At 40.2% G+C, this 12,183-nt stretch overlaps 1 protein-coding gene across 3 annotated transcripts in view; it reads right to left on the bottom strand.

Moving 5' to 3' along the window:
* The window catches only part of arfgap2 (ADP-ribosylation factor GTPase activating protein 2), a 14,958-nt gene extending 3,040 nt beyond the window's left edge, over positions 1–11,918 (bottom strand). Inside the window, exons 1-15 of one of the 3 annotated variants that reach the window (XM_016681210.1) lie at positions 11,802–11,918; positions 7,974–8,092; positions 7,812–7,884; positions 7,604–7,735; positions 7,197–7,277; positions 6,329–6,428; positions 5,392–5,448; positions 4,320–4,364; positions 3,789–3,841; positions 2,462–2,598; positions 2,251–2,382; positions 2,038–2,166; positions 527–679; positions 324–450; positions 164–251 (exon numbers count right to left, since the gene is read on the bottom strand). In XM_016681210.1, the coding sequence (XP_016536696.1) occupies positions 164–251; positions 324–450; positions 527–679; positions 2,038–2,166; positions 2,251–2,382; positions 2,462–2,598; positions 3,789–3,841; positions 4,320–4,364; positions 5,392–5,448; positions 6,329–6,428; positions 7,197–7,277; positions 7,604–7,735; positions 7,812–7,884; positions 7,974–8,092; positions 11,802–11,873 (1,498 nt within the window). In that variant the 5' untranslated portion in view covers positions 11,874–11,918. Of the gene's footprint in view, positions 1–163; positions 252–323; positions 451–526; positions 680–2,037; positions 2,167–2,250; positions 2,383–2,461; positions 2,599–3,788; positions 3,842–4,319; positions 4,365–5,391; positions 5,449–6,328; positions 6,429–7,196; positions 7,278–7,603; positions 7,736–7,811; positions 7,885–7,973; positions 8,093–11,544; positions 11,664–11,801 lie in introns of those variants that run through there. The other 2 variants (XM_016681211.1, XM_007571000.2) reach the window with 2 other exon arrangements.
* Positions 11,919–12,183: the final 265 nt, after the last annotated feature.

Genomic DNA, 12,183 nt, shown 5'->3' on the forward strand with positions numbered 1-12,183 from the left:
TGAACGCAGCAGCGTCAGTCGGGTCGTCGGCTCCTGAACGCAGCAGCGTCAGTCGGGTCGTCGCCTCCTGAACGCAGCGGCGTCAGTCGGGTCGTCGCCTGCTGAACGCAGCGGCGTCAGTCGGGCCAACCTGAACGGCGTTGGGTTGATCTCCGGGTCTCACCTCTGCTGTCGCTGCCGTCTCCGAACAGATCGGCGGAGCTGATGGAGCTGCTGCCTGACAGACTCTCCAGCTTCGTCTTGGCCTCGTACTGACAGGAAGAACACAGTTAGTTGACGGGTTCTGCTTCAACAGAGCGGGTCCGGTCTAAACGGCCGCTCACCTCGGCGTTGCTCTCTCGACCGAAGAACATGTCGGAGGAGATGGCCTTGGCGTTAGCGAACTTCTGCCTGGCCTCGCTGGACTCCGACCCGGCGGACGACGCTTCGGCTTTCCTCCGGCTGGGCAGCCTGAACCCAGAAGGAGAAGCAGCATCAGAACCGGAGCCGATCCAGAGAGTCAGGCTGCGTGAGGATGAGTGGATACCTCTCTCCGATTGGCTGGATGCTGGAGATGGTGACTTCCTCCTTGGGCTCGTCCTTCTCCAGAGCCCAGGCGGTGGTGAACGAGGCGGTGCCGCCGTCGGCGTCCCACCGCGACCCAAACCCGTCTCCCACCATGAACGGGTTGTCCTTATACCTGGAGAGCAGAACGGGTCAGAACACGCTGCTCAGCCGGTTCTGATTAGAAATACACCGATCCAATACTAATATCTGGATCGATCCCAAAACAATTCCAGACCGACATGAGCTGCGTTTCTGATATGAATATGAACAAAACCAATGCAGAAAGAACCGAGTTTTCTGCTTCCATCAAATAAGACATATAATTAAAATCACATGTGAATAAGTTTGTTCACACCATAAATCATTAAAAACATTCTCCACCGTCGTTCTCCTGGTTTCTTCTTCGTCTGCTTGTTGATCATGTGACGCAGAAAAAATGCTTCCATTGCAGTTTTACAAAATAAACCAATTTCAATACAAAAAAAACACCTTGCTAGCACCAAAACATTTTATCAAAAATCTTTTTTTCTCAAGATTCTTTCAAAATATCAAACTGGATTCGATCGGTGGCCGATCCATAAGGACAGATCTACTCAGCCTAGTTCTATGTGTTGTGCTCTGGCTGACGTTATACTTTTTATTTTATGTTTATTATTCCTAACTGAACTTTTTGCTTGTTGCAGTTTATTTTTTGTCAGTTTCAGTTTATTATCTGTGTAACTAACTGCACAAACTGAACAAAGTAAAGTTGTTTTTACAAGTTTGACCAAGTTGAATTTGTGCTCCATCATCAAATACATTTATAATTCAGTTCATTCATATCTGTGTTAAAAATAAAAGGTTTTGAGTCAATTCAGCTATTTATGAGTTTTGGATCGACACCAAACCTCAGATATTAGCATCTGAAGTGAAAAATGGATCTCTAATTTCCAACACGTTGGTTAATTATTGAAATTAACCAATATATGAATATATGAAAATATATGAACAATCACAGAAAAATCTGAGTCTATAATGACTATATATTAATAACAGAAACCACATAAAATACCTAAATAAACCTGATCGTAATTATTTTGTCTGTTGTCTTCAAATTCATCATTTAGTGGAATAAATACCAAACAGTAAAAAACTATGAAAATATGTGAGGAAAGGGCAGGTGTGTGTCTGTGTGTGTGTGTGTGTGTGTGTCTGTATGTCTCTGTGTGTGTCTCTGTGTGTGTGTTTGTAATACCTTGTGGGGACGATTTTCCTGACACATACTACATTGTGGGGACCGGAGCCTGGTCCCCACAAGGGGAAACCCTGTTTTTGGGTCAGGGGTCAGATTTAGGCCTAAGGTATGAATTGAGTTTTGGATGGTTAGGGTTAGGAAAAGGGTAAAGGTCAGGTTTAGGCTGTAGAAATGAATGGAAGTCAATGGAAAGTCCCCACAAAGATAGCCAGACAAACGTGTGTGTCTCTGTCTGTGTGTGTGTGTGTGTGTCGTACTTTGGGGGTCCGGAGGTGAATCCCGGCTCGTCAAACAGGTCCAGTTTGGAGCGGGACGACGTCTTGGCTCCCGCCGGCGTCTCCTGCTCGATCACCTGCATCTCTGACATCACGGAGTGAGACACGACGCTGCGACAGGAAACCAGAGTCACGTTTCCGTCCAGAACACCGGCACAGACTCGAGCAGAACCCGGACCGGACCGGAGCGGTTACCTGCGGCCGCCGAAGCCCATCCCCAGCCGCTCCGCCTGCTCCCTCTTCTTCCCCTCCAGGTTCTGCAGCTTCTTCTCCTCCATCTTCCTGTCGATCTGCAGCTCCTGGTAGGCCAGCCGCATGGACGCCACTCTGCAGCGGAAACGCAGCGCCGTCACACGTCTGCGCCGCCTGACTTACCGGCGACAGGAAGCGGGAGCGGCTTCCTCACATGGACTCCTCGGCTTGCTTCTTGGCCTCGGCCACCTGCTCCTCCCTCAGCTTCTCGGCCACCTGCGCCTGCTTCTCCACCTCAGAGAAGCTTTTGCTGCTCACCTTCTGCGCACCCAGACCTTTCTTTGCTCCGAGCTGCAGCAACAGATGCACACCGCACTAATCAGATTTACATTTGTAGAAAAGGAAAGTCTTGAATCATTTTTTACTCCACTTCATAATTTTGGTTCCTCACATAAAATCCCAACACAATTCACTCAAGTTGGTGGTTGAAAAAACTGTGGAAAAGTTACAGACTTGAAAGGAACTGAGGCACATTTACAGTTTTATGCAGAACGATAAAGTTACAGCAGCCCTGATCCTCATGATTCAGCCGTTTATCTGACTTCAGTAAATAACTGATCAAGGAGCTGACAGAGAAATGTGCTGCAAAAAACATAAACGAGACAAAACACCAACAATGCAACAGAAAAACTGCAAACAAAAAAGTTCCAAGAAAACAAACAAAAAAAATGAAAAGAGAAAATGTTGCAACCACAGGAAATAGAAGTAAAAGGAAAAACAAAAACAGCAGCAAGTTTAAGACGCTTCATTCACTAAACAGAAGTCCTCCAGACCACTAGGGGGACCCATCTGGGATCGGACCGCAGTAAAGACAGCATGTCAAAGAGAAAGTTGGAGGAAGAAAAAAAAAAGTGAGTTACACTCCGTCTCCATTTCAAACACAAGTTTTTACACTGTAGAGGATCAGCATATTTACGTTGGTAATATTACAGACTCCAGACTCCGCCTAGTGGTCTGGATGACTTCATTCATCATTTTTACTTTTGATTCTATTTCCTGTATTTGTTACGACAGAGTACCAGGGCCAGGCCAAGAATAAAAAATATTTTAAAGAAAAAAGAACAGAATAAGATCCTGGTGTCACAATTCAGAAATATACTCAAAATATGACAAAATGTATTATGAGAAAAAAAGTTTACAAAGTCAAAACAATATGAGAATAAACTGAGAATATAACAAAGTCACAGTAGCAGGATGAAGTAGAGATTTTATAACTTACAAAAATAAACTATTACATCTTTGAACTGTTTAGGAAATCAATAAAAACTGTAGTCATGTTTTGAATAATTTTTAAATTTACTGTTTTTGTATTTTTTTCTTACAGTAGTGACGTGTTATGCTTGTAACTTTTTGTTCTCTTCCTCTGACCTGCTACACATGAAAATTAGCCTCTTGTGATTCGTTCATGTTGATTGATATGCATTGTCTTGTTTATGGAAAATAAATAAATCTAAAATCATAATCTAGTGTTTGATCCTCACCCCTTTTTTAGCAGCCATGGGTTTCTTCTTCCCAATGATGGACGGCTTCACATCTGCAACACAGCAGAACGTCTCAGCATGTTTTCATCAGAGAAACAAAGCTTTAGCTGTAGATGCTTCTTTAATTCAGTTAATTGTGCAACAGCGGCAGTAAGAGGTCAGCTGAGGTCGTCTCCGCAGCGCAGCGCAGCGCAGCGCAGCGCAGCGCAGCGCAGCGCAGCGCAGCGCAGCGCTTCTCCTCCGTCTCCTGTAACTTCATGGGAACCAGCGAGACGAGGAGAAGGAATTTAACTGAGCCAATCAGCTGTCACAGCGGGGATTGTTTGTGTCATTAAGGCGGCGGGTTTCTGTCAAAATGCTCCTTTTGAAAAGCTTCAAGCAGAAAACCGATTATTACCCACACAAAGGCCAGAGGCACAAAGCCGTTTCTAACACACAAAGCAGCCGGGTTAAGATGTTCTGGTCGGGAAGAAACAAACATCTGGCCACACGGCAGCATGGAGGCTGAAACGCCAAGCAGCAAACCTTCACCTGCAGCCGGCGGGCCGCTCTGCGGGGACAAACGCATGGAGTCCGCTACGGTACAAGATGGCCGACAGATCCATCGTTACAGCACAGACAGAGGAGACTCAGCAAACAGGAACATCTGAGCTCAGATAAAAGCTCCAACCTGACTCTGATGGGATTTAATCAATGGAAACTTCTGCTAAATGTGTTACAGCTGAACTGATTAATTGATTATTGAAATAATCATCAGCTAACTTAGTGGTTTATCCACTCGTTACCTGGAGTACACAGAGCAGCAGTTAAACAAAAACTCCACAAAATATACCAACATGTTGCACTTAAGATAAAAACCAACCTTTTCATAGTCAGGATTTTTAACTACAGATGCTACAAATGATCAAACGTTCACTAAAGGAATGCAGTTATTGCATTTCAGGCAATGAAATGCTTATTGAAAAAGAAAAAAAGAAAAAGAATTACTTGCTTGCTTGCATCTTTTAATGTCTTTTTTTAAAAACCCAAAGTGGTTAAATGAAAATTTTGCAAAATGTGGAACATTTTTGTCCAAGTCAGAATAATTGATAACTGAAATAATGGTTGGCTGCAGCCGTATGATGTTTTCCCTGTTTTCCCAGCAGCCAGTTGTTAATATAACTATATTATATAACAACAGTTTTAACTGTGTGATTGCCAGGAACTTTTAGTAAAACAGATCTTTGATGTCATTAAGTGTCATCCTGTTTATAAAAAGGTTTAATAAAAAGAAGAATCGCGTCCTGATGAGGCCGTTTCAGGCTTTCTCACAGTTTCCTTCTCACCTGTCCAGTCCAGAACCTGAACATGTTATAATAAATATTATTTTTACTATGATTTATGATTTATTTCATCCTAAACTCAAAAGATGAACCAGTTGTGTGTTGACTTAGGAAAGTGTCTGGTTTTCAGTGTCACAGAGTTTTTCTCAAACATAGAATCATATTTTAACACCAACCAGAAGGTTCCCAGAGAGTTTTCACCTGAAACTTTCTGGCTCAGAAACTGGGAGAAGCTCTGAACTTCTGAAGCATTAAATCAGAAGATATGAGGATTTACTCACCAATGGAGGCTTTGGGCGACGTGCTCAGGCCGTCGATGCTCGGCCCGTCCTCTGGTTCTGAAACAGGACGGATTAAACACGACTGAAACAAAAAGAAACACTCACATCCAAACTGACTGCACTGATAATATACAGTCATAAACATAACAGGAGAAGACATAGGAATCCACTGTCTACAGCGACATTAAAGAGGTCCAGTCAAAGTAACGACTCCATGTCTAACTGCATATGAAGAAAGATTCTTCACAGATGGATCAACGTCCGTTTGCTTTGACTCGATTCCAGTATTTTTGTATATTTATCGTCGTCTAACAAAGAAGTGAACATGTATGTGTGACTGTTGACATGCAGAATGTATGAAAATATGAGAGAATAGAGGAAAATGACACTTTAGGGCAGAATCAGTTAATCATGATGAGGACTATTGAAATAATCATGAACTAATTTAGTAATCAATTAATTCTTAACTGGAGAAAATAGACTCAAAAAGACCATTTCCTGAAAAAACCCAACATATTCAGAACTGTAATTAAGACAAAACTACAAAATACAAACATTTAGCATTAAAGATTAAAAACTATATTAACTAACTACAGTTAGTTGGTATTAGACAAAAATAAAGTGACTGAAAAATTATTTTTTCTGTTTTAGTCAAACAAGTTGAATTTTAATTCATCTGAACTGAAAACTTCATGAAAGTTGAGAGAGCAGAAGCTCCTGCTGTGTTTCCACCCTGTGATTAAACATGTAGGTTAATGTGAAACTAAAGGTTTGTGTGTTTGTTAAAAGCTTAGTGCTGCTTGTTTTTCTGATATTCCTGCTTCATCTCCTGTAATCCGGTTAAATCCTGGAATTAAACACAGAGGATAAACACGAACTTCTGCATCAGCAGCAGGAACCGTCAAGGTAAACACTCCGACTGCTGCGCTTCACTTACGGCCGTCATCCTGGGCTTTAGGCGCCGAGTCGGTCAGCTGGGGGGAACTGGCGGCTCCGTTCTGCTCTGCAGGGGGCGCTATGCTCCACTCATTAGAAAACTGAACAGAGAGAAGAAAAGAATGGCTGCTGATGAATAAAGAGATGCACACATGTGCTAAACGATTCAGTTCCAACCCGTCTGACAGGCTAATGATGTAGCATGTTGTTCACTGAAGCTTTAACCGCAATAATCACTGCAGCCGCCTGCTGGGCTGTTCGGGGTCAGCTGGATGGACTCTGACTGAAACAGCTGATTCACAGATGGCCAGCCTGATTGGAGAGAGCTGGCAACTTTAACTACAACCTGACGTCACATTAATACAATAACTAGACAAACAATAACTAGTTTGTCTAGCTTCTCGTAATCCTGCGATCGTGGAAATTCACGTAAATTCAACAGATCGCTGCAAAAATCGAGCTATTCTCGATTCTTTTAAAAAATAAATATATTTTTTGTGTCCAGTCTGCTTGATTTTCCTCTCATCTTTTTTTCTATATGTAGATTTCATAACAAAGAAAAAATATTACATTTCTTGCAGATATAAAGTAGCGCCACAAAATCATTGATTTTGATTGGCAAAAACAATAAATCCTGAAGGAACTGAATAATACTGCAGTTGCATATTTTCATAGTATTTTCAGCTCTAGTGTATTCTGTTTACAGATGATTAAAAATGTTTTTATTCATCATTTATTCTCAAATCCTCATATCAGCTTCCCAAATTCAGTCTAATACATTTGAAACTAGATTTTTAAATATAGTGTATTATTATCATTGTTATTGTTACTATTATTAAATGTGAAATAAAGTTAGGAACAAGGGGAACCTGTGAATGTTCAGCGAAGAAGTCATCGTCCTTCTTCTCGGCAGCAGTAGTCGTTCCTCCTGCAGACGAATCGATCCACAGCTGCAACGGCAGCAGCAGTTTATTACTCACTTTTCTTTTTATTCTAATGTTAAAGATGTGTTTATTATGTTACTGTAGGGATTACACACCCTGTGTACTCTGGACAGGATGTGCAGAGCTGCCACACACACACACGCACACACACACACACACTAATAAATGTCTTTATCAGCATTTGGTAACAAGTCAAAGATCCTGTTAGCTCAGGTTGTATAAGCAGACAGAAGGAGATGAAGGCTGCTTCTTCTCTGCATTGCCAGCAGATCTGATGTTTGTTTGGATTTCTCTACAAGGTCAGATTTAGCCCCGGCCATCTTGGTTCTCACCTCGGTGCCGTACTTTGACAGCGCCGCGTTAGCCAGCTGCCGGATCTTCTCCCGGTACATCTGGGCTGCGCGGCTGTTGTACTTGGCGTTGGTGTCGTTGGTGGAGCAGCCGTGCTGACGGAAGAAGGCCGTCTTCAGGAGGAAACGGAAAGCGTTACCATGGCGCCAGTAGGCCAAACATCAGCTGACCTCCGAGCAGCGAACTTACCGCGTTGGCGTTCCCTCCGACCTGCATGCATCTGAGCTGGAACCAGTTCCAGTTGGAGTCTAACTCTGTGGATCTGAGGAGAAATGAAGCGTGTGTCAGACTCAAGCCAATCATCGGCGTTTACACGCTGAAGCTGCTGAGCTGTGGCGGTCAGAGGCCGACCTGATGAAGCTGAGGTGGACGCCCAGCGAGCGGTGGATGCCGGAGCAGTCGATGCACAGGAACACGCCGTACGAGATGCTGGCCCAGCTCGGGTTTTTGGCAGCGCAGTCAAAGCAAGCCTGCACAGAAAACACAAATTCATCCCGTTGTCCTGCTGAAAGCACTGAGAAATGGCAACAAATGTAATCTAATAAAGGTGCCCAACGTCCAACATTCACAGAGGAAAATTCACCAGTCAGTCAAACAGAAAACAAGAACATTTAAATGGTGACGTTTGGTCAGGTCTGTCACTACAACAAATTCTGCTGGACGATAAATCAACCCAGAAATGATATTGTTGTTTTGATACCATTTTCAAGTAATATACTGATTTGCTTATTTGTTAGAAATGCTGTTAGTTCACATAAAGTGGTTATTAATCTTCCATGAGTCCAAAACACAAAAATATTCAAACCACATATAGACCACTTTGACATTAATGATGACATCACAAGATTAATCAGACATCATATTTGACAAATTACATATATAAAGCTAGATTAAAAAAAATATTTAATAAAAATAAGATTTCAGTGCTTTTTTAAAAGAATGTACTTTTTAATGTAAAAAAATATTTAATAAAAATAAGATTTCAGTGCTTTTTTAAAAGAATGTACTTTTTAATGTAAAGTCTTTAGGTAATTTAATCCACTCCTGAATCGCTCAGATTTTTGTAATAAGTTAGTTTTACTTAATTTTGTCTCTTAAGAGCTATTGGTAAAATGATTATGTATCTGATCAGATCAAAGACCAATAAACTTTACACTGGAACTGAACGACATTAAATACCCAAAATAAAACATGACAACCAAAAATAATAAATAGAAAAAATAATTTCTGTAATTTTTGTCCATTTACTTTGTTCTTTTCAATGTTTTAGTTTGAGAAAGTCAAGCAGAGTCCAGTCCTCACATTTGATGTGTTATTATTAGGGCTGTAGTGATACAGTAATCTTACGATACGATACACGATATTCTGTCCACGATACGATACATATTGCGATATTTATCAGACGATAAAATTCAATACACTTTTGCGATTTTCTGAAAGATTTTAGAGGGACAGCGTATTTTGGTGACACTTTGTGACTGTTATAGAGTTGGATTGAATTAATTTAACTGAAAACTGATTAAAAGCACCAACTAGACAATACCTGGCTCTGGTTGGACATGGACACAGACTTAAAGTCGACAGCTGGACAAAAAGAATCAAAGAAGTGGTGAGAAAACATGTGTCTTTTAATTGAAACAGTACAAACTGTAGCTTACATGGATTTATAAAGTAAATAAAGTGCACCAAGCACTTGCTCTGAATAGTTTGATACCTTTTTAACCTTGACACTTAACATGTGAAGGAATCACTCTAAGCCTGATGACCTAATCACTCTCCCGGCGAAGCAAGCAGTGAGTGAGCAAGGTGACAGTTGGATGTTACGATACTTGCGGATGAATATCGATTTTTTTCTAGGAAAGAAAATATCGATATATATCGTGATATCGATATTATCCTACAGCCCTAGTTATTATTCACTGAGTTCATTTATTATCCCAGTGAGTTTTTTTTTAACCATATTATCATCATTTTAGGCATATTTTTGAACTACAAGATAGATAAACCTGCAAACATATTCAAAGGTTTTCTGGATGAAATGAGAGAGATTGTAGACAGACCAAAAATTATTTGATGATTTGTACAACATCAAATGATAAAAATTCATACATATTTTTTACTATATTAATGTAACTTTAATACAGTTTATTTACGTAGTTCTGGCTCAGAACAAAGTCATCTGCAGAAAAACAGAAATACATCACCAGTTTCTTCACTTTATCTTGGTTATAATGCTTTACAGTTTTGTTGTGTCTATTATGCTATTTAGTAAAATGTTAACAAAAACCAGTTTGTTTCATGGATTCACTGACCCTCCTGAACATGCATGTGGTGACAGTGGGAATGAACGTTGCCCTTTCACAGCAGAACCCACCAGGCTCAGTAACAAATGCAGAGTAACGATTCAGGAATTTAAGTAATAAAACACAAAGTTCAGCTTCTCAGCCTGTGGTTGGGGGAATAGATGCTAAACGAAACCAGTTTCTACTCTGAGCTGAATCCACCTCAATGTCAAACATCTGAGTGATGAGAAATTCAGCATCAGTATTTGTGGAATGTCTTCATCAATGTGACTGACTCATTCCTAAATAATTTAAGATTCCTGTGAGAACAAGTCAAACCGGATTCAGTGAACAGAAATAAACTTCCTAGCAGACAATAGAAGATCTTTGAAAGTAGCAAACAAACCAGAAGCGTCAACTTCAAGAACAATTTCTCACGTGGATCAAGATGTTAAGTCGCTCATTAGGGTCAGACAGTTTTTGTTCCTCACAGACTGATGATGTATCTGATTTTACAGACTGATGGTAGAAACATTTAGAAACATGTTACGAAACTACCAACACAGTGAGTGACATAAATGGCTTGATGAGTGACATGTTGAGGTCAGATTCTGTTTATTTTTCCTTTCTCAAATTGCAAGATTATCTCCATTTATGTATCATCCTAAGTTACATCTTATTGTAATAAACAAAGTTAATTAAACAACATACTTTTTACATTTGATTAGCGACTCAAAAGCTGGAAGTGTTCTGCTTTGATGCTTTCGATGAACAGAAATGTTTAAGTTTACACTAACCAACAGATTGGTGCACCACGAGAAACTTTTATCTCTTAAACTATATTAATAACAGCTGTTCCACCTTTGCCTGCTAAAATAGTTGCTAAGCTGACAGAACTCTGAGTCTGTCAAACTAACTTATAATTATCAGATTTAAAATATTTGTCATGGTTCCAAGTCACTGTCAGGGTTTTAATCTATGAAGGACATACGGCCTTTACCAGGTAGAAAAAGGTTTAAATCTAAACTCGTGTCTAAAACCAAATACCACAGATTATATAGTTATTATACCTGAAAGTAGAAACTTCAGTAAGTAAACAACAAACAAACTATAACTATAATCTAAAACTGTTTTTGCAAGCAGCCAAAAACGAGCCTTTTAAGTAATTTTTAAAAAAAAGTTAGCTAAAAACTCACAGACTCAGCATGAATGTATCCCACATGGTGAATGTGGCCTTGAGTAGACCAAAATATATATTATATTTTGTAGGACCAATCACAGTTAACTTCCGCAACATCATATTTCTGTTTCATCTGGTCATGTTTCAGTGAAGCAATATGTGGTTTATAAGCGTTGAACTGGGATGAAGAAATATCACAGATACAGATGAAGAAGAACAAATGAAATGGCTTTGATAAAAAATGTGTGACAACTTTCGACCTGAGGTTTTAAGAGCTGTAACACAGCTTGACTTAACTGTTAGCAAAGCGATCTATGCGGCGAATTAACTCGATATTGCCATTCATATTTGTTTTCTGTGACTGATAAAAACAATATTCTATTAAAGCCGATAAGTTTTTCCCGGTGACAAGGCTTCAAAGAAGCGAAGCTAACAGGTTTTCTTCCAGAGAAACACAAACCGTTTACGTGGCCTTTGGGTTTGACTCGGGGACCGGCAGGCTAGCAGCTGTTAGCTCCTGTTTGCCTTTAACTCCGGTTCTCCGTAGTTTTCAATGGGAAAGCATTAGCGCCCGCTAGCTGTTAGCTGCTGTTAGCTCCGCTTAGCAGAAGATGCTAACTGCTACTAACCAAATATATAAATTAAACCAACGTCAGCCGGTTAAAGGTAAACTCAAATAACAACACAACACAGATCAACGACATCGAATGCCGTTACCTTGTTTGTGGGAATTGATCTCAATCTTTTGAAAATCGTCAGGATTTCGGTCTTATTTGGTTCCATAGCCATCTTGCCACTGTGGGTGACAAGTTCCACGAGCTGACGTCACTACAGAAAGTCGAGTGGACCATGGAAAAGCGAAAGTTCTTCTATAATTCTTAATATATATACACATATTAAAAAAGAAAATAAAATAAAGCAAATCTATGCATCAACAGTTTAGTTGAAAATACTCGTTTCAGAAAGAAAATTGTTTAAATTTATTAACGGTTTCCAAATAATAAATAATGTAATTATATTCAACCTATCAGCATTAATACACGTTTAATATTTAAATGTCATATATCAGTGACGTGCGGTCAGGGGAGGCAGGTGAGGC

Source organism: Poecilia formosa, unplaced genomic scaffold (assembly GCF_000485575.1).
Source record: "Poecilia formosa unplaced genomic scaffold, Poecilia_formosa-5.1.2 Scaffold272, whole genome shotgun sequence".
NCBI lineage: Eukaryota > Metazoa > Chordata > Actinopteri > Cyprinodontiformes > Poeciliidae > Poecilia > Poecilia formosa.